General features: G+C 35.3%; 1 protein-coding gene across 2 annotated transcripts; it reads right to left on the bottom strand.

Moving 5' to 3' along the window:
• Positions 1-229: 229 nt before the first annotated feature.
• Positions 230-26,688, bottom strand: slc44a4 (solute carrier family 44 member 4). 2 transcript variants are annotated; one of them, XM_008422757.2, is made up of 23 exons: positions 26,422-26,688; positions 15,063-15,111; positions 14,910-14,983; positions 12,697-12,775; positions 11,585-11,684; positions 11,374-11,505; positions 11,231-11,291; positions 9,982-10,102; positions 9,881-9,886; positions 8,644-8,727; positions 7,130-7,242; positions 6,830-6,952; positions 6,353-6,452; positions 5,202-5,294; positions 4,238-4,340; positions 3,905-4,164; positions 2,695-2,789; positions 2,471-2,574; positions 2,302-2,375; positions 2,126-2,196; positions 1,692-1,786; positions 1,524-1,608; positions 230-751 (listed from the first exon to the last, which is right to left on the bottom strand). In XM_008422757.2, exons 1-23 carry the CDS (start codon positions 26,459-26,461, stop codon positions 651-653), a joined length of 2,163 nt encoding a protein of 720 aa, XP_008420979.1. In that variant the 5' UTR covers positions 26,462-26,688; the 3' UTR covers positions 230-650. The 2 variants fall into 2 exon arrangements, with proteins under 2 accessions (XP_008420979.1, XP_008420980.1); XM_008422758.2 differs by lacking the exon at positions 9,881-9,886 and having other exon boundaries at positions 26,422-26,687.
• Between the last annotated feature and the right edge of the window lie 950 nt (positions 26,689-27,638).

The raw sequence follows: 27,638 nt of genomic DNA, 5'->3' as shown, positions 1-27,638 counted from the left end.
CTCTTTCTCGACCTGGTAAAGCGTCTCAACAGTCTGTACTGTAAAATTTTTTTTACTAAATTGCTTGATTAATTGTTAATATTTTCAATGTAATAAGGAAAAATGTACTGCTTATGAAATATTTTAAGGCTCAAGTCTATGTGGAAAAACTAACAGATTGATTTGGTCAATGTTATTAAATGTAAAAACTTCAAGATCGGAGAAAAGAAAAGGCTTCTTAACAGTAGACTGAAACATTATTTACAATTTTATTGTACAATTCTTATTACAATCAAATGCATAAAATACAGTACAGTGTATAAAATATATTTTTTTAAATGTTTAAAACTTTTCTATGCATTCTTTCCTATAAATAAAAGTCACAACAATGGAGTTGATGTGATTTGAAATGTTACATTAAAAGCCGTTTATCTGAGCAAACTGATGTAAAAACTGGAGAAGGTCACTTAAGGTAAAAGAAACGTGGAAATCAGAAACTAGATCCAGATAGAATAAAACACATAATTAAACAGTAAATATTAGGATTTCACAAACATGAAAAACTAATTAAAAAGGTGCAAAAAGCATTTTAACTTTGGTAAACGTATTTAGGAGGGGGAATAAAGCACAGCGGGCTAATTAAAGGGAGCAGAAGAAGAGAGACGTCTTCCTCATTTTGCCTGTTTGTTGGATTTGTTGAGGATCTTCATGAGGTTTCTGGACATAAAATACGGCTTCTCCAGGGATCCATTGTTACGCTCCAGATCCTCCACTGTGAGAACAACAGTCGAGTTTTAATCAGCTACTTATAGTAATAAACAGCGCCCTCTACTGGTACTGGAACATGAGCGTAAAAAAGGAGTCTTGGAATAAATTCATATATCTCAGTTTTCTATCCTCCTTTCCACGTCGGCCTTATTTATTACATTTGCAATTATTTTAAACATTTCATTGAATTAAATTATTGCCCTGATTGTAAAAAAACACATTTTTACCAAGTATTTTTGTATAGTTTGTAGTGCAAATATCTTAGTATATTTGAAATAAGATCAAACTAACTTGCAAGTAGTTTTTCTGCAAGACAGGAGCATGTTTTGAGCTAATAATTAATATTCATGAAAAAGTCCCACTGGCAGATTATTTCACTTACAGTGTGGCAAAACATTTAACTTTTTCATCAATATTAGAAATTATGTACTTAAAACAAGGTCCTATATCTTACAGAAAATTTTTGGCTGAAGTTTAATAAGATATTTGCACTAAAAAGTATACCAAAAATAATTGGTAAGATTTAATGTTTTTGCTGCGTGCAGGGAGGATTAAATGACAAGTTATTTTCTTTTAGCTAACCTAGCTATGTAACCTAGCTTACATAGCTAACCTAGCTATGTAAGCTAGGTTAGATAACCCAGGCCAGCTAGCTAACCAAGCTAACTAATCTATCTAGGTTAGGTAAGGTTAGCTAGCTAGAGAGATATTTCTTGGTGGTAATAACGGATGACGGTACAGTAGTGATGTCCGAGTTGTGATTTGCGTTTACTCACAGAAGCAGAGGAAGAGCGTGTCGACACACATGTTGTAGACGCTGAAGAAACCGTGAGCTATGAGGTAGCTACCAAACACCACAGTCTGAAACAACACGAACATACATGGATAGATATAAAATACAGCTCGGTGGTTAATGATAGACAATAGAGTGATCATCAGCTCACAATAATTGGCATCCAGTAGTAGTTGAGCGTTTCAGAGTGAAATGTGTTGCCAGGGAGTTTGATCCGTCCAGAGAAGAAGAAGAACGACAAAACACCTGAAGAGAAAAATAAACAACACTTAACATTTTTAGTTCCTGCAGGGAGACATCATTTACTTACAATTAACATTTCTGTGAAATATAAGAGTTTGTTTCAAGGAAATAATTCCTGAACAATGATAAAAAGTACAAACTCCATTTATAACATGGGAACAAAGTCATGAAAAATAAAATCAATATTAAGGAATTATTTTCTAAAAACAAGCTTCTACATCTTCCTTAAAAGTTACCTGTAAGTTAGTTTTGCCTTATTTCAAGTAAACTGTTTAAATGTTAAACTAAACAAAACTACTTGATAAGATTTTGTGTTTTTGAAAACAGAACCCATTTCCTCACCTACTCCTCCAACCACAAGCAGTTTTCCAAAGAACAGCAGGATGTCGGTCACTTTATCGAGCACCACCACCCTGTGAGGAGGAGCAGGAGGAGGGAACATAAAACCAGAACCGCGTCACAAACGGCGGCAGAGGATGGAAACGATCTGATCACTTTAACGAGACCGCAGCACAAACCTTACGATGTTTCTCATGAGCAGACTGAAAGCGTTTTTGGCCGAGACGCAGAAGTTCTTCCCATAAATAGCAATCTGACGAAAAAAAAAGAAATATTTAGGAAACATTATGAGCTTTTCATGGTATCATCTGATATTTCTATGTGTTACTGAATGAACTGATTCCTCACCATGATGTAGGCGTTCCTGTTGATGAACTTTATAAACTTCTCCAGACACCAGAAGCAGCATTTTAAGCAGCAGAGAACAAAACGGGCACAAGGGTTTTGAGCCGCTGGAAACGAGACATTAAACTTTTGAACAAAAACAAAAATCCGTTTCATTCTCATCTAAAACTATTTACTTACAGCACATTGCCCATCTTAACATTTTAAATCAGCTGAAGGGGACTTACATTTGGTCTTGTGGTTGATGTACTCCAGTATAATCCTCACGATTTGAACCAGCGTCAGGATTAAAGAACCGAAGGCGAGAGAGCCAACATGGAACCTACAATACAGCATAAACATCACGAATCCCAGTTTAAATGAGAATATAACCAGAAAGGAGGCATGGTGACCACAGCGGTTTAGGTTTAGCACAGTAAAACATTTTGCTAAATAAATCTATCAAATCATGTGACGTCTTGAACAGGTTAAGATAGATTTATGGGCAACACATGTTTGTTACATTTTTGACACCAAATTATTCTTAAATAATGAGATGTTAGTCTGCTCAGCTCTGCTCCTTCCAGTATGAGCTGTTTTAGGGCGTCCCGTCACTTTAAATACAAATAAGCTGCTGCTGGCAACGCCCCCCAACTCAACGTTTACACTCACAACTGAAAATGGCTGCAATCAGATGAGCAATTATAAATCTCTGCATCTTTGAAAAGCATTAGTAGAGCCTCCTGCACAGACAAAAAATGCAGTGAGTCGTTTCTGGATGGTAAGTCGTCAACAACAAAACACTTGTCTTTTCCAGCAGCCATTGTATGGCAGTAAAACCAGCTAACCAAATGTGCTGGAGCTCTTCTTGGGTTGCTAGGCAACAAGCTGGGAACAGCTGGGGTTGCTAGGTAACAGCACAGTTCTCCACTGACAGATTATTTCATTTATACCAGGAAAAATGTCTTGCTACAAGTAAAATAACATGCCTTTGGAAGTGTTAAATTTTTTAAGATTAATATTAAGGAATTGTTGACTTAAAACAAGCTGCTATATCTTGACAAAAAGTTACCTGCAAGTTATTTTTGTCTTATTGCAAGTGTTTTAAGAAACTAGACCAAAAATACTTGATAAGATATTGTGGTTTTGCATTTAAGGTTTATATTTAAGTTTTTTATCTTTTTTTTTACTAGGTTCTTGGGACGCCCCGTACGCCTCAGCGCTCTGAGTGGTGGGCCATTTTTTCCAGATAAAAACAGAAAAACAACACTTTTTCTGAGCACACAGTCTAACATTTACATACAACAGATTGTAAAACCTAATTAAAACGTCAGATGGAGCTTTAATATTTCTTTTACTTTAGAGGAATAATAATTTGAACGTCGCTAAACTATAAATGAAAGGATTACATCTCACTTTCAGTCGCAGAAATCTAAATAACTAAACTCTTTACATTACCTGAGCGTCCGCAAAAAGCTGGCACCCACAGGAAACACGGGGATGTCGTCCGGCTTGGTGAAGGCCCAGTAGTAGGAGGCGAAGGCCCCCGCCAGCGTGCACTGCCCCAGGGCGATGACGAAGTTCACACACCACAGGAAGGCGAACGCGTTGTAAATCTGCAGGTTGAACATGTTCTTCTGGAAGAGGCCTTCCTCGTTGTAGCTGATGAAGATGCAGCTGGCTGAAGGGCACCCTGGGTAATGTGATGAGTTGAAAGTCTGACAGCAAGCCAGAGAGACGTTAGTGATGAAATTATCCCTGTACTGAAAACGTATGAGGTCATGGTTCAACCTGAGGGTTGCAGGTCACGTTGCCGGTGATGCTCGAACAGCCGCCGTGCGACGAATTTAGAGTCACCACTTTGTAGATGGGCTCTCCTGACGTGGCCAAGTATCTGCAGGTCCCAGTTCAGCCAAAACAAACACTGGAGCCCAACGGTCAGAGCCGGGCAGTAACTACTTACATCTACTCAGTTACATGTAGCTACTGGAGTAACATTTCTGAAAATATTTACTTTTAGGAACTTTTCACTACGCTGTACTTTTTACTTTTACTTGGATAATTTTATCAGGAAGTATCTGTACTCTTGAGTAAAATTTCTGGATTTTCTACCCACTGAATGAAAAACTAACATGTTTTAACCAAAAATTCACCATAAACAGACACAAACCTGCAGTTTTTGTTAAAGTTTCATAAGTTTTATATTGAAAGAAACCGATTTGGAAATTTTAATTTTCTTTCACTTGAATTTGACTTATATGAATTATTGTAATTTCCGTCCTTAAAATACCAAAATTTCCACTTAACTTTATATTTTGTTCTGTCTGATGATTTAATTTTTAAATGTTTGATCAGTTACTCAGTATTCGAGTAAACTTTTTTACCAAATACCTTTTTACTCTTATTTGAGAAATTTCTTAGACGGCTAATTTTTACTCACTTGAGTAAAAATATGTTGAAGCAGTTGTACTCAAGTGAGAGTTCATACTCTGCCCACCTCCACTGACAGTAGCCAAAGGAGGGCATACAAAAATTTTACTCAAGTAAAAAGTACTGAGTAACTGATAAAAACATCAATCATTCGATATTTTAAAATTATAGACAGACAGAGCAAAACAAAGAGGATATTTTGGTATTTTAAGATGAAAATGAAAATAAATATTTAGGACTGAAATGATTTATCACGATTCACAGATTATTCAGTGAACTAATTTAGCAATTTATAACCGTTAGCTTCAGGAAAGTTAAAGGATACATCGCGGTGGCGCCCCAGTAGGAGACGCAGACCAGCAGCAGAACAAATGTGACCAGTGGGAACGCCAGGGAAGACATCATGTGACCAATCGCTCTGCAGGTGATAAACAGGAGTTAATGTCTCAAAAACAAACATCTTTATACAAAATCAACATGAATCGAAGCAGCTCAATCAGAAGAGGGTTTTGTTATGGGCAACACAGGCTGTGTATCCATTACAAATATGCACAAAACTTTGTTAATATTCCGCTAATATAACCCCCCCCCCCAAAAAAAAAACAATTTTGCAAATGTGGTGTTTCCATTAAATAAGAAATGCAATTTAATAAATAAATAAAATTGTATAAAATCACACATAAATAAGCCTGTTCATGCTAAAAAAACAACTCTTTAATTGACATTGCCAGGTTTCTATTTAGCAGATTTATTTTCGTAGTTCCAATTTGAGCAATCACATGTGTAGCAGGGTTTTATTTTAACAATATTAGAGATGTGAAGTTTGTCAATTTGGTTTTTTTTACTGTTTGAATGTTTAATGTTAAGTCAACAAGTTGTTTCTCCAGACATTTATTGCCATATTTAAGTTCTGTTGCGATGCTCTTGGCAGTTGGTGGTTTCCATAGAAACCAGTAACTGACAGCTCCTCCCCCTTTTTTTCTGTTGCCGTCGGTAACTGTGGTATTAGAATCAGCTCTGTGTTTTATTTACAAATATTATTTTTTAACATACATTTTAGACAAATTGAATCATGTACAGTGTTTCATGACTGATTTTGCTATGTTTTGCTTTGTTTTGAGAGGGTTAAAAATAAAATGCTAACTGCTGCCAACTGCTCATTGGGAGCTATTGCTTTGTAGTTTATTTATTACATTTTATTTAATGTATAGGGGCAGAAGCTGCTGGACTGATGTGAACCACCATCTTGATTTCCTCTTTTGTTAGAATAAACACAATGAAGTCAACTTGAGACGAATATTGACAGGTTACAGACGGTCAATGGAAACGCAGTTATTGACAGTCACCCAGGGCAGCAATAGAAATGGAGCGCACAAGCACCAAGTAAAAAAATATAGCTCTAGTTATACCTTGAACAGGTTTTCTATTGCTTATTTCCCCGCCATTTTACTGCTTTCCAGTTGTGATCCGACTCACCTGCTGGACTCCTGAATGAGAGCGATCGCTATCAGGATTCTGGTTCTGAGGAAGATGAGGGTGAGGAGGATGATGACTTCCACCACACAGAGGACTATCACTGAGGGTCAGAGAAATTATCCACACCAATCACTCACAGCTGCTCATTCAATAAGCATCATTGATAAAACTGTAGCTTTTGTCCCGTAATTTGAAATCTGCTTTTTTTATTTATTCAGGGAATCTCATTTTCTAAAAGAATAAACAGAAAACATTTTTAAGGAAATTATTCACAACACTGCTGAGGAAAGTAAATGCTAGCAATAAAAGCAGATTAGAACAGCAACTAACAATTATTGTCATTTGTTCCAGACTTTTCCATCAATTTATTGATCTCATCAGGTTCCTACTGACCCAAAACGTCAACAATTTTCTTAAAAACTGAGAATTAACTGAAAACACAAAACGCATTTGGATTGAAAACAAAACTAATCTTACTAATGGCCAGCCAGGTCTCCTGGACTTGCAGATAAGTCTGAAAGTTAGAGGTGAATCCGATGTTAGTGATGCTTGCAGACTGTTGTTTGTAGTTATTGTATTCCCAGTAGCAGTGCCAGATTCCTGCGTTGGAAAATTACGGATTAATCAAAGCATCTTAAGAAACGGAAGCTAAAATTTAGAAAAACAGCTTAAGATCACAACAGCAATGAAAAAAAGACTTTAAAAGTGCCGTTAGCCGTTAGCTACAAGACAAAAAAAACAACAGCGCTGTAAATATGAAAGCAGCTGAGTTTTTACCGTAAGCGCCAGATGCCAGGAGTGCGATGATGATCAGCCAGATCATGACTGGAGCGATGAACCTCAGCAGCAGCAGGAACAGCAGACTGACCACCATGGCTATCACCAAACCACTAAAACCAGTTAGACAGACAGGAGCAGCAGGAGGAAACCAGTTACCAACGAGACAACAGGAGATCAAAGCTTAAAACATGAATTTATTTCAAGAAAAATACTTAATTCTCCTAAAGATTAATGATGTGAAACAAAAAAACTGCAATTATTTTTTTTTTTATTTCATTCTAATTTTTATTTGTAATTTTCCAGTTGCCTTATGTCCGTGTTTTTATTACTTTATGTGTGGAAACTACAAAGGTTGTCACATCAATCCCGAATTCGGCAGGTGAAACGATTAATCGGATTAATTGTGACAAATTAATTATTACAAATAATTGTCTACTAATTTAGTAATCGATTAAAGCATGCGTATCAAACTCAAGGCCTGTGGGCCAAATCCGGCCCGCCGTTGTTTTTAATGTGGCCATAAAATCAATGTAATTTTTATCCGTCTACTGCCAAATTATGTCAATCAGTTCCTCCAGTTTCTTGTGAATTATTCTGGAAATTCACACAAAATCAACAAATACCCACACTTTTTTGTGTTAATACATAATTGGGAGTTTATTGCAGATTTTTCTCAGAAATTGTCAAACTTTCTTACTTGTACTAAACAGCTGCCTCATCCTTATCTGATGTCAGATTATAGTCCATTATTTATACAGCGAGTGATAAAAAAGTCGCATTTACCGTCATAAATAAGTGCAAATATTTCCAAATTAGTAACACAAACAAAATCCTGGAGGGACTGAAATTAAATAATTTTATTTAATTTTAAGAATTCATTGATAATTTAAGTTTGGCGAATAATTTAAGTTCATGTTGATAAACAGGTTTTAACAACATATTCTGGCACAACCGTGCCTTTAAGAGCATTAATGATTTTGATTTGGCCCAAAACAAAGATGAGTTCGACACTCCTGAATTGAAACCTCAAAAAAAGCCATTTGCTGACAGCGGTTTCATCTTTTGTCACACATTATCAAACATACACTAAAGGAATACTATGTTTTAGAATCTTGGGCAATAAAATGTTTATTTTGTTATTTAAAAATTAACTGAATCAGCACAAACAGCAGTAAAACCAGCTGAACAAATGTGCTGAAGCTCTGCTTGGGTTGCTAGGTGACGGACTGGGGTTGCTAGGTAACGGCACAGTGCCATGGAATGTGACTTAGTCTTTGAAACAGCTTTTTTCTCCCCAGATAACAAAAAAAAAAAAAAGTTAACTTATTGTCAAAAATGGCTGGAAACAGCTGAGACCTATATGGAAGTACAAAATGTACAAAATGTTACATTTAAAGGGAACCTGTAATGCTTAACTCACATCTGGAAAGTGAAACTGTGTTAGTCTAACACAATTTCTAACACATAAAGTGGTCAAATGTGAAACTGGTGCAGCTCAGCTAAAAACTCACACTAGAATCCACGGCCAGGCTGATGAAAAATCTTCAAAGATCCGGAGGACAACGTTTTTCATATTGAAGCTGTTGATTATGTCTCTAATGAGGAGAAATTCAAAGATAAGTTGCATTAGAGCTGCTCTCCTTTCAAACTTTGGATAAAAACCAAGACTTAACAAGAACTAAAGAAAGACGACATGGCGGCGTTCATCTAAAACAGGAATGACCAACTCCAGTAAAATTCTATAACTTTTCAAGCATTTTCAAGGGAAGTTTGGGTTTTTTAGAACTATATGAAGCTAAATTGGGGTCATAAAGTTTGCAATTTTTTTTTAAACTAAAAAAAAAAAAAAAAAAAAAAAAAAAAAGAAGATTTGAACGTGGAAAATAATTTTGAAACTGAAAAAAATAAAAGATTTGTAACCAAGAAAAATAATAAACCGGAAAAAAATAAGACAAGAATAACAGGTAATTTTTACATTTTTTCAGTTCAAATTTTTGGTTCCAGTTTCAAAACAGACATTTTTTTAATTTAGCTCCATATAACTCACCTGAAAACAAGTTTGCACATTTTTATTAAAAATGAAAAAAAAAGTAGCTTTGAAATTTTTTCCAGTTTTAAAACAGACATTTTTGAGCTAACTTTATGGCCCCGATTTAGCTCCATAAAACTTACCTGAAACAAGTTTAGTCTGATTTAACTTCAGACAGAGAGAAAAAAAAAATTTGCGTTTTTTTTTATTAGATTTCTGAAAACATCTGGTCTCACCTGTAAATAAAGTTAATCCAAATTTACTTTTTAAAAGCGTTAAATTGCATTTTATTACCAAACTGTGCAGTTTGAATATCAACCACTTACAAGGACTGTATACAGAAATCAAGCATTTTCCAAACCTTGAAAAGACGTAATTGACATTGAAGCATTTCAAGGATTTCAAGCACCCTGCATCTTGATTACCCTCTGCAGAGCTGAATTGAGGCGTTTTGCCTCTGAATTAGTAGCTCTCCAGGAACAAACACCTTAAACACTACAGAGCCGTTTCTACATTAACCCATTTCTCCTTCAAACAGACACAAAAAACAAGACGGACTTTAAAAAGTCTCCTTTAATCATCAGATTAAAGTAGCAGACTCAAACTACGGCGCCTGAAACTAGTATGTTTTGCGAGGCGTCTAGAGGCCGGCGTGCGTCCCTGAAGCCACCGCCACCCAGCTGCTACGCTAAAGCCGATGAAAACTCACAACCACTGACCGTGAGCTGGTGATGAGGAGCAGGGAGGAGGCAGAGAAAAGCTGAGGTTTACCATCTGTTGGTGCTGCAAACATTTTCACGGTTAGCGGTTTGTGTCTTACCCAGTGCCGTTCTTGATGAGGTTCGCCGTCTCGTTAATCGAGCTCGGCAAACCCGGCGTGTTGGCGAAAAAGCCAGGGATTGAAGCTAGTTTCTGGATGTCGGGGAAACATCTCCCCAACGCTGAAAAAAGAAGAGAGAGATCTGAATAAAGGGGAATTATTTGTCTTTTAAAGTTGGTAAAACTGGTTAATATTTAAACAAGATGATGCAGTCATAACATTGTGGGAATAAAGTCGTAATATAACGTTATAATCTTAAAAGGAGACTTATAATTGTGATAAATTGAGGAATGCTGAGCATCCTGTGTTTATATTTTATATCTATTTTACTAGTAAGGAAACACATCAGCTGCAGTGTTCAATACGACTTTATTCTGGTTAAATTAAAACTTAATTCCCGTATTATTACTAAAATTACTTTATTTTGGTAATATTGTGACTTTATTCTCAAAATATTACAATTCTGTTCTTGTTATTTTGACTTTATTCTCGTATTATCCATCCATCCATCCATTTTCTTGCACCCTTGTCCCTTAGTGGGGTCGGGAGGGTTGCTGGTGCCCATCTCCAGCTATCGTTTCGGGCGAGAGGCGGGGTCACCCTGGACAGGTCGCCAGTCTGTCGTAGGGCAACACAGAGACACACGGGACACACAACCATGCACACACACACTCACACCTAGGGGCAATTTGGAGAGGCCAATTAACCTAACAGTCATGTTTTTGGACTGTGGGAGGAAACCAGAGTACCCGGAGAAAACCTATGCATGCACAGGGAGAACATGCAAACTCCATGCAGAAAGACCGGGGCCAGGAATCGAACCCAGAACCTTCTTGCTGCAAGGCAACAGCTCTACCAACTGCGCCACTGTGCAGCCCCTATTCTCGTATTACTACAACTTTATTTAAGTAACATTACTTTATTCTCAAAACATTATAGCTTTATATCTTAATACTGCGACTTCATTCTTGGAACACGAGTTTATTCTCGTATTACCACGACTTTTTTCTGGTAATTTTCGTCTTTGTTCTTATAATATTAAGACATTATTTTCATAATATAACTTTATTCAGGTGTTATTTTAACTTGTATGAGTTTATGCTACAATTGTGGCTTTATTTACACAATTTTATGACTTTATTCTTGTAATTTTCTCTTATTAATTTCTGTAATTTTCTTCTGTTTTATCTTTCTTGGCTTGACTTTACTACTCTGTCGTACACAGGAATAATCAAAGATATTTCCTCACCTGAGGTTGTTGGTATGTGGAAGAAAGGACAGAGCTCTTTGCTCACAATTTCTGAAACGCTCTAAAAATAAGATAATTTACAGTTTTAAATAAACTAATTCAGATTTATGGTAAAACAGAAGCAACAAAAAGCTGTAGCTCACCAAATCGGTTGTTTTCAGGTCCAATGATGGGACGCATAAGCTTTGATTAAAAACTTCCTTTGCTGGTTTTGCAGGGATATAATCCAGAGGGCTGACAGCCCAGAAGGTTGAAGGACATTTTTCTACACAAATCTGGGGGAAAATAAAAGCTTTGTGTTAAATAAAGTGAATTCAGACAGCGGTATAGCAAACATAAAGCTGGAGTCTGTACCTGCGTGGTTGGGCACTGCAACCCGTTCAGAGTCGTCACCAGAAAGTTCACAGACGACGCACATTTCAGAATATCGAAGTAGAACAAGTGTGGTTTGTCTCTGGAGGAGAAAATCAGGTTTTATTACAAGATTTAAAGCTGCCATATAGTAATCACACCCCTGAACCTTTTTCACTTCTTTTTGTTTTACAGATTACAATAAAGTTCAATGTATTTTCATTAACGTTAAAGCAACAAAGCATTCTACAAAGTACACAGAAGAAATAAACTCTGAAAAGTGTGGCTTGCATTATTTTAGTGTCTTCAGTCAGAGGCTTTTTTAAAAAGATTTATTGCAAGACTGACTGCTACTGGAGCTCCTTCTAGAAGTCACCAGATGATGTCATCACCTAATTTGCATATCGGGTATCGCGTAATCCAGGCAGTAGAAGAAAGGATTATCTAATTTGAATAAAAATACTATAAACATTTAGAACTACAATTAAACTTCATAAAATAATTGAATAATGGCAATTTCATAATGTAAATAAATACTTTGCGATGGAGTATTAGGGCCATGCTGACTATTTTTTTCTTTTTAATTACAAGAACAAAGCAATAATACTATTAGAAGTCATACAGGAATAAAGTCGTAATATTTCAAGACTAAATAATATGAGAATAAACTCGTATGAGAAAAAAGTCATATTACGAGACAAAAGTCATAATACAAGAATAAAATTTGCTAATATAAGAATAAAGTCTAAATATTATGACTTTATTCTCATAATTTTATGATTGTCATAATTCTATTTTCTTTATTTTCTTAGTGTGGCCCTAGTACTCCATAGTACTACATAAATCAGTTTTGTATAATATTAAATTTTACTCAGTGAAAGGTGGCTCCACTGAGTATTACTGAAGAGAGATATGCAATTCCTTTTTAGGTTTTTATTGGTGAGAAAATATTAAAAACCATCAGTTTGTTTCTACTTCACATCTCTGCATTACTGTGTGTTGGTCTGTCACATAAAAGCCACATGAAAGAGATTGCAGTTTGTGTTTGTAATGTGACAAATTTGGGAATGCTGCTGCATTATTAGAAAATTATAATGAAAACATTGAGGACCTACTTGTTGGGTCCGATGCCACAGAACCAACCGGTTGAATTCCTTGGAAAGAGGACATGTCTGGGATCTCCGTAGAGCCAAGCTAAACGGAAAAACAAAGAAATTAAACATTTTTTTAAATTTAGCCTTTATTTACCAGGATAAAAACCCACTGGGATTAAAAACCATCCTTTTCAAAGGAGTCCTGGCAGGGAGGCAGCAACACAAAAAAAGAAAAAGAAAAGAAACAAATCAAAGTTTGTTTAAAGCCACATCTAAATCTAAAATTATTACCCAAAAATCGGAAAATTTAATGTGGCTGCAGCAGTTTTTTTAATTTCCCCAACCCAGCCCAGCCACCAGGGGGCACTGCAGCTTGCACTTTCGCGTTTTGACGAACCAGCTCCCAGTTTCCATGTCACACATACAGTAAACAAAAACACAACTAGAACCAGTTCATACCTGGACTTATTGGGTCAAAATCTGATCCTAAATCAAACCCCTGCGGTTTGTTTGTTCTCAACATTTCCACAGACTTTTCCACCTTTGACAGATTTGTTAGCAAAAGTAAAGCAAATCCAAATTCGATTATCAGTGATTTTGAAACGTTTCCAGTGGAAGTAAGGTTGACACACATATTGTGGCAGCAGATAACCTGCTTAATCAGTCTGATGTATTGACTCTAGATAAGAGAATGTGCCCTGAGTGCTGGAATGAGATTGAGGACAAAGAAATAAAGACCTGCTGGCTGCACAATGACAGGAAGTTTCATTCACAGATGAGAGGGAAACACTTAAAACAGTTCAAAGAAAGAAAGGAAATCAGTGTTTTCTAGTATGTCCAAAACATAAACTCCAAAACAGATACAGATCAGTGTAGCTCGCTTTTCTGATTTTTTATAAACTACATTTACAGTATGTTTCTGTTCTGGTCATTTTTGTTGTTTGTTTATCTTACCTCATTAGTTTAATTCCTTTCTGTGTTTAGTTTTAGTTTATTCTTATCTCCTGTTAATACATTTAGATCTGGATTCCTTTACTATTGATTTTCTTTCTGTCTATTGTTTGTTTAGTTTCAAGATAAGTTAAATTGTTTATCTTCCATCTTTCCCTCATTCTTCCACCCCCTTCTGCACCTACACTGCAAAAACTCAAAACGTTATCAAGTATTTTATGCCTTGTTTATACTGCATATATATTAGTACAGTGAAACCAGAACTTTTCTATCAATATTAAGGAATTATTGATATAAAACAAGCTCCAATATATTGCTGAAAAGTGATTTGTAAGTTAGTTGTTTTTTTCCAAGTGTATTAAGATTTTTGCACTGGAAACTAGACTAAAAATAGACTTTGTGTTTTTGCAGTGCATTCTCTGCTCCTTCCTCATACTGTTAGTTTGCTTCCTTGTCCTCCATTCGCCCCGTTGCCCTGCTGATCCTTCCTGCTCCAGTTTCATAAGTCTTTCATGTCTCGTTAATAAATACAAAGCCTCCTGAAGGAAACAGCAGGAAAACCTCAGAAGAAGAAATGAACACAACTTCCTTCTTCACAAAATGTAAACAAAAATGGATTAGCATCAGATTTTAGTGGCTTTAGGATTTCTCTATTGTCTTTGGTAAAAAATACTATGAGCCATTTTTCCTGCTAGCTCTAGACTCTTGTTCGTTTTGGTTGCATTTACCCAGAATTCCCTGTGATTTAGTCCACTTCCTGCTTTTGGAGAGGACTCCAGTGCGCTTCATGTTCACATATGCGTCAAACCGCATCAGAGTTCACATTAACCGAACTGAGACCCAGGTTTGTAGGCTGACCAGAGTTCAGTTTTTTGGTTCACATATTTCAAATGAACCAAACTTTTACAGAAATGAACTAGTTGGACTAAAGTGAACTAAACGTGAATGAACCCTTAAAATAGAGAGGAACCAACTCCATTAAGCATTTTTGGTGCATCACATCTTTGTTCCTCTACATTGGAGGTGTCTAAAGTGTGGCCTGGGGGCCATTTGTGGCCCCTGCTCTGAGTTTGTGTGGCCCCCCCAACTACAATTCAAGAATGATTCAAACTGCAAACTTTTTATTTTTAATCAGGGTGTAATTATAAAAGTATAACATAACTTTCTTGCAATAGAAGATGTTAAGTACAACACAAAGTTTTTTTGAATTTGAATGTGAAAACTGCTCTGCATGAACAGTGGAAGTTGTTCCAGAAACTTTTGGATCTTTTGGGTTCACTCACCTAAGATTCCTACGCCGATGTAGCCGAGGATGACGACCATGAACAGAATACAGCAGATTATATCCGTGCATCCTCTGTGGAGAAAATTTAAGAAAAGTCAGGAAGAATTTGAATACATCAGAGTAGAATAAAATAAAATAAATAAAGTTTCACCTTTTCTTTATGGGTCCATCAAAGGTTGGGTCAAACTGAGTCGGTTCACCTGGGAGCAGAAAACAGTCATTAAACATTAATCAGGGGACGTCACTGTTTATGGTCATTATCAAGTAAACAGTAGCAATGAAGACATTGTGAACTTTTAATCACCTTAAGGAAACGGACAGAAATGTTTATCAGTGTCTATATGAAAAAAACAACAACTTCCTGTTGCTTTTTAAAACAAAGTGTTTCCTTGAGTTTTCAGGGTTAATAAGTTACTGTGGAACTGAGTAAGGAAAACTTTTTAAAGCATGTCAGAATATTTACTTGCATTTTTAACCAAGATACATTTCAAGGTTAAAGTTTTACTGCAAAAACACGAAACGCACCAAGTATTTTTAGTTCTAGTGCAAATGTCTTAGTACACTTGAAATTAGACAAAACTATCCTAAAAGTAACTTTTTATCAACATATAGGAGCTTATTTTAAGTCAACAATTCATTAATGTTGATGAAAAACTACTTGTTTTATTGGCAGATAAATTAACTTATTAACATGAGGAAAATGTCTTGTTATAAGTAAAATAATCTGAAAATGAAACTAATACTTTTCATTAATATTAAGGAATCATTTACTTAAAATTAGCTCCTAATTCTTGCTGAAAAGTTACTTTTAAATTAGTACCCTTGAAATAAGACAAAACTAAGATATTTGTACCAGAAACTAAACCAAAAATACTTCGTAACATTTTGTGTTTTCACCGTTTATAAGTTTATTCTTCTTTCTGCTCCTTCTGACTCAGGATTTTTTGTTTTTGTTACATTCATATTCATTATTACGTGTATGAAATAAAACGTAAAATAAAAATGTACTCTCCAGAATCTGGACACACTTTCCAGTGTTATCCTTTTCTGCATTTTGAAACAAAAAGTGTATTTTGGCTGCTGTATGCAATACAAAAGAAAGCAACCAGGACACTAAAATAAAGTGGAAATATACAAATCCATTACTTTTTAAATGTACTGAAATTCTTTGATCTTGTAAAATTCAAAACTCCAATTTATGTTAGAAATCAAGAAGCTGTTGATTACTGAATGTGGAAATGGGAACAGAGGGAAATATTTGCAGTCTGATCGCTTGAGCTCAGTCCTGACAATAAGGTACGATTTCTGCTCTAAAGTCACATAAAAAGAAAATCACCTATTCCGCTCTGAAGACTATTAGACATGTTTCAAATACAAACAAAACAAAAAATACACAAAACATCCATTTATTTGTTTGTTCCATAAACTGACACCTTTAATTTTTTTAAAACCTCAGTTTCTCTTAAGCTGCATTTAAGTTATGGTAAAAAATTACTTGTTTTATCTTTTTACACATCGTTTTCAATATTGTTTGGTAAATTAAATGAAAAGGTTTTAAAATATTAAACTCTTAATTCATAAGTTTAAATAAGTTTGGCTGCATAAATATGGGCTTTGTTTCACAAATCAAGGCCAATTCTTATGCACACTTTTTTCTTCCACTCAACTTTTCAGGTCTCTGGACAGACGGCTTTCTTTGGCAATGACCTTGTTAACGTTTTAACGACCTTGTTAACATTTTTACGACTTGTAAAATCAGGCATGTTACTCATGACAGTCCGGCCATAACATTAAAACTTTAATGGTTTTTTTATTGACCTTACGCAACATTCAAACTGAGTTTTCATTTACTGTAAGCCATTATTACAACTTAATGTATAATTTAAGAGTTTTACTTTTTGAACAGAATTTCAAAACTGAGTTTCCCGTTTTATCATGAGATGCACCATTGAGGAGTTTGTGAGGAGTCATGCTTGCTTCCTGGAATAAACGGTGAGTTTCATATTTATGCTTTACAGGTGCAGAGCGTTTTAAAGAGCGCTGCACTCACGCGGACTGAAATCTAAATATCATTTGAATGTGGGACATGCATAGAGTGTCACAAACATTTCCTGGTTTCAACAGAATAATGAGAAATGTTTATTTTAACGAGCTGAGTTAGCTTCTGCCTTGGGTTAGTGTGCAGGAAAAACCTGCTGAGTGAGTTTTTTCTCATACCAAATACAAGCAGGTCTTGATAATCATTTCACTGCAAAACCAAACTCGCTGAACGGGTCTTTATCGAACAATACCAAAAGCAGCAGGTGGAAATTTTCTCTGATTCATGCAAACACAGGATGATGAAGTTGTTCTTCCAAAGGGAGTGGCGTTTCTTACTGCAGCTCCGCTGTAATTACCTCCACTGGGACCGATTTGAATAGGAGTGAATGGAGACTGTGTCAACATTATTCTCCGAAATGTGCCAGAGGCTTCGAGTAGGATGCAAATACTGAACCAGGATGCAGGAAGTTCAGAGCAAACCATGCAGGTGCAGCCTGAGAACGTCTTAGATTCACAACTACAAGCAAACTTCTTAGGTTTCAACCTGAAACAAATAGTTTTAAGGCTGATTTGTCAGGGTCAAAATGTCACCACTGGGGAGGGAAGTCTCAAAAGACGTTTGTTAGAATTTAATGAAGTGGTTCTTGGAAGAGACTTGATATTTGCTTTGTAGCTGGGAATAAATTGGCTACTTATCCAGTGAGTTTTACCTCAGAAAATATGAAACTTTTTGGAAACCAGAGATTTTTCTGGTTTGTTTACTAAGTGACCAAGCTAATGGCTACAAATACAGGCTAGTAAAAAATTATCCATCTTCTACTTCAAAACAAACTCAGTAGCAACATATAGTCCTGTCAAAATAACACATTTTGCTGGATGATAAATAATTGTCCCTAGAGTTACCGTGATAAAAGATAATATTGTCGTTTTGAGACGATTTTCAAGTATTATACTGATAATGGTATAATAATGTTTAACTCAAAGACTGACGAACTAAAATTTTATTTTGTAACCAACACAACAAACAAGATATAACAGAAGCTATAAATAAAGTGGATTAGGAAGTTGTAAAACCAAATATTGTGTTTTTTTTCACGAATAATTAGGAGTCACGTTCCGCCAGATATAAAAACTAAAAATAGAAAAGATAAGCAAATCCAGTAAGCAGACTTGCATGAAATCCACTTGGTAGACGGCACAAAAAAACAAGAACTAATTTTACTACAGCTCTGATAAAATTTTATATGCAAGGCGGCCATATTGGATTGGAGATGTTCTGCGACTTTCCCCACATTGAACAGATTGTTCTTATGTGACGTCATACTGAGCTGACAGCCATTTTGGTAGGTATCAGTAACTAGCGGTCATGACAGTTGCTGTGGAGTTGCAACAACAATAAAAAAAAAGCCCACAAGGAATTTAAACAACAATTTAAATACATTACAACTACTTGAGCAATCTACCCACTTCTGTGTAAAACTAGGATAAATATCAGTGATATTTACTGTAGTACTTTCACCCCAACTAGCTAAATTAGCTTAACTAATGTAGCTTTTATCTGCTAGCCAAGACCGACATGTAGCCTACGTGTTTGTTACTATTTGAACTTACTCTGCCGACCACCAGAACCCTGTTATTCACATAATCATTGATTTTATGCATCTACAGATTTCAGGCCTTGAAGCTCCTCCCATGTTGTACACACTCTTCATGTTCACCAAGTATTGAATTGTGTCATATCATGAGATCTGAGGCAGTTTGTCCACATCCGTCTCATACGGGTCGACCCAACAGCAGCTAATTTGCTGATATATATTCCTCTTGTACTTTGGTCAAGAATGTGAATATCCTTTCTTTTTGGTGCCGCAGTTCATCTGCGTTTGCCTACCAAGATGGAGCTTGCCTCTTATAAATAAAAATGTAATGCATAATTATACAACCCATAAAATATTTTTTATGAAGGACTGAAAAAAGATTTACAGTAAGATTTCGCCATGAGGGACAAAAGTCTGAAAGATCAAAGTTTAAGTACTACAATCTGTAGATCCACAGCCGTCATACTGTGGGACCACTGGTGGCACTTTGGTTGATTTCAGTTTTACTCTGAAGAAATGTTGGTAGTAGTTTGGCAAATATGTACAAATTTGCAATATTTCATTCACTTTAGAGATCAAAACTCAAACATGTTTCAGTCTCTGGATGGAAACCAGTTGGATTTGTTAATTTATGTTCTCTGTGAACTAAAGTAAATACAAGCTAATAATAATTATAATAATAATGTACTTTCTAACACTAAAGCAACATGTTTGTTCATGAATCTGTATGATATTGATTGGGAAAAAGATTTAGTCAAAAGTGCAAAGTATTTCTACTTTGTCTACTAAATGTTATATGTACGGCGGCCATGTTCGATTTTGAGGTTGGATTTGTTATCAGGGTGAAAAAAAAAGTCACAGTATGGTTTTAAAACGCCCCCAATCAAAAAGGAAGTAAATTTTGATTAAAGTAGTACAAGTTCTGTTTTATTCTCCGTTAAAGGTCCATAAAAAAGTAAAAAAATAAAAATAAAAAAAAAACACTCTGAAGAAGCAAAGAGGAAATAATTACAAATATAAACTTATCCACTGACGTTGCTTTGTGTACGGAGCTTCATATTTCAGTTCTGCACAGTCTGGTGTGTGTTTAGAGTAAACAATGACACTCGCTCACCGTGTTCCCCTCCCACGGATATAAAAGATATTCAAGTTTTTTATGTCCTTGTAAAAACCGGAGAGAAAAGCTTTAAAACCTGCGGACTTTGGATCTCAGTCAAACTGAAGAGCATTTTTACAGCTGAAATCAGAGATCAGTGACCTTCACTGAGGAGGAAAGACTTGAGTTTCTAGTTACAGAAATACTAAATGTGTGTAATGATTAGACATTTTGAAAAATAAGGCTCTGATTTCAGGACAGAGGATGAAAAAGTTTATCAAACCAAGTTGATTTAAATATTGTCATAAGAGAAATAGTGTTACTTCCCCCCATGTAATAAAAAACCTTTTTACAGACAAAATAATAACTTTTACATAACATCTATCATTCAACATGCTGGTAGAGGCTCAGAAACAGCTTTAATGTCATTTTTATTGTTTTATTCTTCAACAGGGCTCAAGTCTGAGACTTTATGTACATTTTGCCACCAAATGTCCTCAAGAATCAAATAAACTTAGAATATGAGCTTCATTTTTACACAAMCATCATGTTAGYAGAGTTGACTCATTTTAAAAAAAGTGGAGATTCGGACATGCTTCAGTTCTGTGTGGAGTAATTTGACCCACTCTGAGTCCAGACTTTGACTAGGCCAATCAAAAAAACTTTATTTTTGGTTTGTTTAAGCCATTCAGAAGTAGCTGGTGTGGTTTGGATTATTGTTCTGCTTCAACTGATTCAGGGCTGAAACAATCAGATTAATCAATTATTGAAATAATCGTCCACTGATTTAGTAATTGATTGTTAATCGGAGTACAAATACTCAAAAAAAGCTGAACTGATGAAAGAACACCACACTCAGCAGTAGCTAAACCAAAAAAAATAAAAAATACAAAAAACATTATGTGTATTTTACGTTTAAGATTAAAAAAAAATGGTAAATTTATTCTACAAAAATTCCTCAATTAACAGAGTTCCATCTTCAAACTGTGTTTCACAAATCTCCTAAAAACACTTTTGCTAGTTATTCACGGTTAATCAAAGAAAATAAAAGAAAATCAACTCTTATTTCCTTGTTTTTTCTAGAAAATTTCTGAAATTGATCTTAAAATTCCAAGTTTTTTGGTGGAAATCTACAAATACTAATAGTAATAAAAAATGTAACCTAAACTGGCCCTAACAGACCGTTTTACTGATCACCACCGTTTTGGAGTCGAAATTTTAAATCCAGAACATCAGATATTTGGAGACTGGATCTCTCAGTCACATTTTGACAGAAAACTTCTAATTGCTGCACTAAAAATACTGATTTCCTAACAATACAACTTTAGAAATGTGTATACGTTTTGGCCTCTTAAGTAAAATAAATAAAACTTAAAAGCTTCAGGAAGAGGAACCTGAGGGAACTGACCCTTGTCTGTGTTGTTTCGTGCTACAGTTAGCTGTGAAAAAGTCAACAAACCCTCCCCGCAGGTAAATATCCAGGTGACACCTAAAATAACTTCAGCTCATTAAACACATTTTGTATGCAAGGTTAGAATCTCTCAGTGCATTAAATTTAGCATTAGCTACAGCAGAAAGGAGGAAAGAAAATATATTTGTATGTCTTAAAACACCGTTGGTACTTTAAGATGGCAAAGGTTAAGTTAGCTTAGTTATTTTCTGTCCTTTGGATCCATTTCCTGTTTAAATCCTGCATGGACAGTTAATAATCTGACTGGAAATTTTGCTGAAACGGTAAAGAAAGTATGTTTATATCGCTACATGGTTAATATAGCTAATGATTTGAGAAGTGTAAGCTTAAAACAGCATCTAATGTAGATTAAAATGTTTATGATTATACTGGTTACATACTATGTGGGTCGTTTTTGTTGTTTTTAATTTGATTTTTAAATGCAGATATATTTAAGAATCAGTTTCCAGAGAGACGCTTGGAGGCCGCATCATTGGTCAGCTTAAAACATTTCTTCTTCCAGTAAATGTTTGATCCTCCCTCTGCTGTCCTGAGAGTTTCAATAGAGGATCAAAGTGCAGAGAGACGCCTTAACTTTATACGTTTCCGTCTCATCCTCCCTGCAAACACACGTCCTAAAGCTTCAGGGCTAATTTACAAACGATTTGTTGAGATTTTAATAAGCAGGTTTGTGTTTTCTGACCTCTGATTGGTTAATAAGAGCTGCACATCAATTCATTGATTCATAAAAACACCTGCTGGTGTTTGAAAATCTAACTCTCACTGCAAAAACACAAAGTAATTTCGGTCTAGTTCAAGTGGACATATCTTCATTTTAACTTTTATAGTAAAGGAAAAAGGTACTAGTTCCACTGGCAGATTGTCAACTAGACCTTTTTCATCAATATTAAGGTTGAAAAGGAAAAGTTTTTATCCAGCAAATCTTCTACCATTTTTCCTTGAAAATTTCTGAGGCTAATCACAAAGTTTGAGTCTTTTCTAGAAAATTGTCAACTTTTCAAATTCAGTGATCTAGTTTTATTCTGGAAAATGTCTAAGTTTAATCTCAAAATTTAATTTTCTTAGTAAATTTTCAACTTTTTACAAATTAGCCTAATAATTTCCTTTTTAGTAAAATTTCAACTTGCCATACTCATACATTTAAATATTTTTTCCTAAAAAAAAATCTAAGATAATCTCTTAGTTTATTTTTGTTTTTTTAGTAAATTTTCAACTTTTCAAACTCAATGATACTGGTTTGTATCACTGGTTTGTTGTAGAAATTTTCTAAGATTAATCACATAATTTTCTTGTGTTTCTATTTTTTAGCACATTTTTTCCTAGACATTTTCAGGTGGAAATGTACTCCTGTTTTACTCTATAAAAGCTACATTAAGCCGTCTATAGATCAATTTAGCACAACTGGATGAAAAGTTAAATTAAATATTTGCTTGATATTACTGTGATCCACAAACTGTGATAATTTCACTCTAAATTCCTTTCAAGTTATTGCAACCTGCCTTTTGAATTTATAATCTAATCTTATTGCAACTGTTTTTGCTTTAAGTTTATTTAAAACACATATAGTACATGTGTGTGTTTTTATGAACTCAAAGATTTGTTTCTTATTTCCTAAATGAATAACTCTTCATGTCATGTTTCACATTTCCTCAATCATAAGTTATCTTATCAGTACTCCTTAACTCGCACGGTTGCACCATCTTGGGGATTTTAAGAGGAGTTTGATGACGTAAATTACCGAAGAAAACAAGCATGTCATTTTCTATACAGTCCAGTAAAGTACCAGTTTAGAAAGACACACCTTGCAAAATCACATCCTGCTGAAAATCAGAAGAAAAACTGTAAAGTTAAACACTTATTCACTGCGTCTCTTTGTCTTTAATCTGTATTGTTATGGTTTTATTTACTAGTAACAGTCAGTACAATTTTTAGTAAAATTTATGATAATAATTAGTCAACATTCAGTTAAATTTACTTGAATAACTTTTTGAGCAACTTTATTATAAAGTATCGCTACTCTTGAGTAAAATCTCTGGATTCTCTACTCACTGTGAGAAACTTCATTGAACAAAGAATAAATTTGTTTTTATTAAAATAAATAAATCAGACACACATGCAGTTTTGCCTGCATGTGTGTCTGATCATTTATAAGTTTTGAAAACTAAGTTTGATTTTGAAAGATATTTATTTAGAAAAAAAATAGTCTTTGCTATTTATATGAATAATTTTCATTTTTATCTAAGAAATACTTAAAATGCCAACATAACTACATTTTTGTCCATCTGATGATTAAATTTTAAATGCAACTTGTACTTACTCGAGTAAGTTTTTGGACAGCTACTTTTTACTTTTACTTGTGTAAAATATATGCTGAATTAATTTTGAGAATAATTTCAGAAATGTTCCAGAAAAAAAAAACAAAAAAAAAAACCCGAACATTTCTGAGTTTGAAAGGTCAAAAATTTACTCGATAAAAACAGAATTTTTTTACTTTTTTTATCCTTGATTCTGATGAAAAAGTGAAACCGCAAGACATTGTTCCCATATTATAAAAGTTAAAACGTCTTGTTCCACTTAATTGAGAACAATTTAACATTTCACTCATTTCTAAAACAATAGTTAGGATTATTTTTTGGTTCAATTTTTATTCTGAATATATTTAATTTAAAAAAAAAAGTTGCACCAACAGGACAAATATCAACTTTAGCTGAGTGACAAATTTCCACTTTTTCATATTAATTTAAAGCTGCCCTCGTCTTACACAAGCTAAAATAGCAAAAATATTCGCCGAATAATTTCAATAAATTGATATTACAAGCATAATATTACGAATAATTAAAAAACAATGGAGAATATCTTGACTTAAAGTAAAAATAGGTAAGCTATCTCTGAAAGTGGGACCTTCTATTAATGCGACTCCATGTGTCAAACAAATTTAGTGATACACTGGCTGAGTGACTTTTAATTACATTGTTTTTTTCTTTCAAATGGACAAAAAGGATGGATTTTACTTTAACCTTTCACTGCAGTCTGAGTGCAACCTGAAAGAAAACCACCTCTATCAAACATGTTTTCGAGGTTACTCTGCAAAATCAAGCAAATAATTAAGTGGTTATATCTTGGTCAAGTTAAAGGGAATTATTTAATTACATTGCATTTTGGAGTAGAGAATATAGCAACAAATTAAATGTGAACACACTAAATATGAAGGTGGGAATGCATTCATGTTAAACCTGCCACTGCTCAGTTTCATTTCCCCATCTCACCTTCTATCTTGGGCTTTTCTATAATCATTCTGTTCTCTCTGGTCAAAAACAACAAGCAGGTACCAAATCTAATGGAGTATTTCATAGTGATGGGATGTAACTATACTTAAGTAAATTTTTTTATGCATCTGTACTTTACTCAAGTAGATTTAAAGGCGGGTACTTTCGACTTTTACATCAAGTATTTATTTGTACTTTCTGCTTCACTACATTTCTATTGACTCTTTGTAACTACGTCACTTAATCACTCGAGGCGCCATGATGGATGTCGGAAGTGAGGAATGGGAGTATTTAACAGAGCAAATTGTTTTCCCAAATTGTTTTTTGCCATTTTATTCGTGGCTTTTACTTGTTCGAGTCGAGCTAATTTGTCTGTGAACGTAACACACCTGGTTGGTGTATTTACGGCGGTATTTACAAAAGTTTGAAACAGCTAGCTTAGAAACCGACCCGTAGCTCCTCCTTCCTGACGTGTTTATAAAATTACCGACTCCACCTGAATTCACACCACATGATTTATATCAGTATGTCATAAACAGCGTTTCCCCTTAGACAGGAGCAGCATTAAAAACGTACAAAAGATGAAAAGCTACCAGTTTTTTTTTCCATACATGCTAGGCTACATTGTTTCCATGGTTACTGATGGTTAGAATCGCAGTTCTCCATACTGCGAAATTTGATATGTTTCTAATAATACTTACTTATAAAGTATTTGAACGTTAGTCTTCTTACCTTGTAAAAAGTGTTCGCTGCAAATCCGCAATCACACCACCGACTGACAGTCGTTGTGATTAATGGCTGCTACCCATCGCCGCCATCTTTCCTCATCATTAAACGTTATACAATAAAATCACAAGTTTGGTTTCTATCCTTGTCTGTTTGGGCAGCCGACCGCGCAGCACCCTCTGACCAGTTTTACTGCGAAATCAACTAAATAAAAGCAATATTAGGCTACCAGATGTGTGTTTTTGACAGGCTTTGCCGAAGCACACTGGTTATTTTTTGACGTCCGTCATGGCGGAGCGAGCGGAGTTCATAGAAGAGAGTGACGTCAAGTGCAAAGCGTCGCGTTACATCCACGTCGCATTGCGCTTTTTAAAATTAGTTTGTTAGTTTGAAAGTAATCAATGGCGAGAGAACAGGTCCACTGAACCACTGCAAAGCCATAAAGTACCGTTAGACCCTCATTCTAGAAGAGCAAGGCGGACACTTTGTACTAAATAGACAAACGCAAAACTTTTGCGAGGTAAAGTTCCGATGAGGCTCGATTGTCAGTGAGGCTGACTGACAAGCCTCACTGACAAACGAGCCTCAGGTATTAAACATATTTTTAATTAGACCCACATTCCTGCATTAAGTTTTTTTTATTGCTCTGTAATCTAATCAAATGTCCTGTTTTCATTAGCTGTGAGCTAATCATCATTACAATTTGTGGAAAATTAATATGTATGATGTGTTTAACTTGTGAGCTGACTTAAGTATATGAGCTTTTCATAAATATTATAATTTATTGAAAATGACTAAGGAATGGTAGAGTGAAGCAGGCCATCCCTGAAATCACAAATCTAAAATTTAAACTGTGTCACAGAGAATAAACACATTAAAACATTCTTTATTATCTGCAGGATTGTTCATTAAAGTGGCGCATTACTGATGTATTAAAATTAAATACGATAGGTACACTTATATTACATTAGCCTTTAGGTAATACATTTAGCAAGTATTACTTTTAATACTTTAAGTATTTTTTAAAAGCCAGTACTTTCTTACTTTTACACAAGTAAAAATATTAATGTGGTACTTTTACTTTTACTAGAGTACATTTGTGTCTGTTTATTTGTACTTTTACTTAAGTACATTGTTTGGGTACTTTCTCCACCACTGGTGTTTCAATACAAAATAAACCCTGACATCCAATTTAGTTTTCTGCTATGTAAATTAAAATATTACTACTTTCAGTCTACATGCTCTGAACATTATGCAGCGTGAACCTGCCCTGAAAAGACGTAGTCGGTGGAAACTAACGGGCGATGCCGACTCACCGTATTCGGAGTCCGGTCTGTCCTCTTCATTTTTCCCCATGTTTCTCCACCTGCCGTCCTCCGGTGCTCCCGCTCCGAACAAAACCGCTAAACCGGACAAAACAAGACGCTAAAACTGGACTAAAAGTGGCTCCGCTGCGTTCGAACAGACCATGGTAACTAAGTGAGGAAATCTTTTCCTTCCTGGCAGTTCTAACTACGTGGTGACGACACAAACGCACCTGCTGTGGGATGCGCACCTGAAAGCTCCGCCACAGATAGTCAATGGGGAGAGAGGTATCACTCCTCACATCGAAGCGAAGAGAGTGAAAATTTATTGTATCGCTGTTTGTGCAATACGAGGACCTCTTCTGTTTAATTTAATTAACTGACTGAATTTTGTGACAGTGTTTGCGCTGTTAAAATTAGAAAGTTGTATTTGGAGACCAATTAAACATTGTTACCATGGAAACTGAATACGGATCAGTATTCAGAGGAAGATTATGGCAAGAAAACAATACATGTAAAATCAATCCATTTTCTTTACACCCTTATCCCTTAGTGGGGTCGGTTGCTGGTGCCTCTCCAGCTAACGTTCCTGGCGAGAGGCGGGGTCACCCTGGACAGGTCGCCAGTCTGTCGCAGGGCAACACAGAGACACACAAACAACCATGCACACACACATTCACACCTAGGGACAATTTGGAGAGGCCAATTAACCTGACAGTCATGTTTTTGGACTGTGGGAGGAAACCGGAGTACCCGGAGAAAGCCCATGCATGCACAGGGAGAACATGTAAACTCCATGCAGAATGACCAGGGCCGGGAATCGAACTCCCAGAACCTTCTTGCTGCAAGGCAACAGCTCTACCAACTGCGGCAGTGTGCAGCCCACATGTAAAATTCAATAATAAATATTTTTTTTAATTAAAAAAGAAAACAAGAAACATGACTTTAGTCTTAAAATTCTAAAAAGTTGAGTTTTGAGGTTGTGGACTACAAAAAAAATTAGAAAGCTGTGGTCAGATTGCTCAATTTGGAGGCTAACCAAACACGGTTACCATGGAAACTGAACATGAGTGAGAGAAAAAACATTGGTGTCCATTCACGGACTTCTTAATCGAGTCCTTTCTGAGGAGGATTATGGCAAGAAAACAATTAAATAAGAATTACGACTTTCATATTAGAATTCCGAAAAAAATAAGTTTAGTCTCCATGGTTACTCTGGTTACCATGGA

This window comes from Poecilia reticulata, linkage group LG11 (genome assembly GCF_000633615.1).
Source record: "Poecilia reticulata strain Guanapo linkage group LG11, Guppy_female_1.0+MT, whole genome shotgun sequence".
NCBI lineage: Eukaryota > Metazoa > Chordata > Actinopteri > Cyprinodontiformes > Poeciliidae > Poecilia > Poecilia reticulata.
The sequence above is the reverse complement of the archived record's forward strand: the minus strand, read 5'-3'. Positions and strand labels throughout refer to the sequence as shown.

What these genes read in the sequence shown, in the direction of transcription:
- slc44a4 (XM_008422757.2), bottom strand. Translation starts at nt 26,461, where the DNA reads ATGGGGAAAAATGAAGAGGACAGACCGGACTCCGAATACG. An exon ending in GATGGACCCATAAAGAAAAG is followed by an intron (nt 14,984 to 15,062) that starts GTGAAACTTTAT and finishes TTTTCTCCACAG; the next exon opens with AGGATGCACGGATATAATCT. An exon ending in TGTGGCATCGGACCCAACAA is followed by an intron (nt 11,685 to 12,696) that starts GTAGGTCCTCAA and finishes TTTCTCCTCCAG; the next exon opens with AGACAAACCACACTTGTTCT.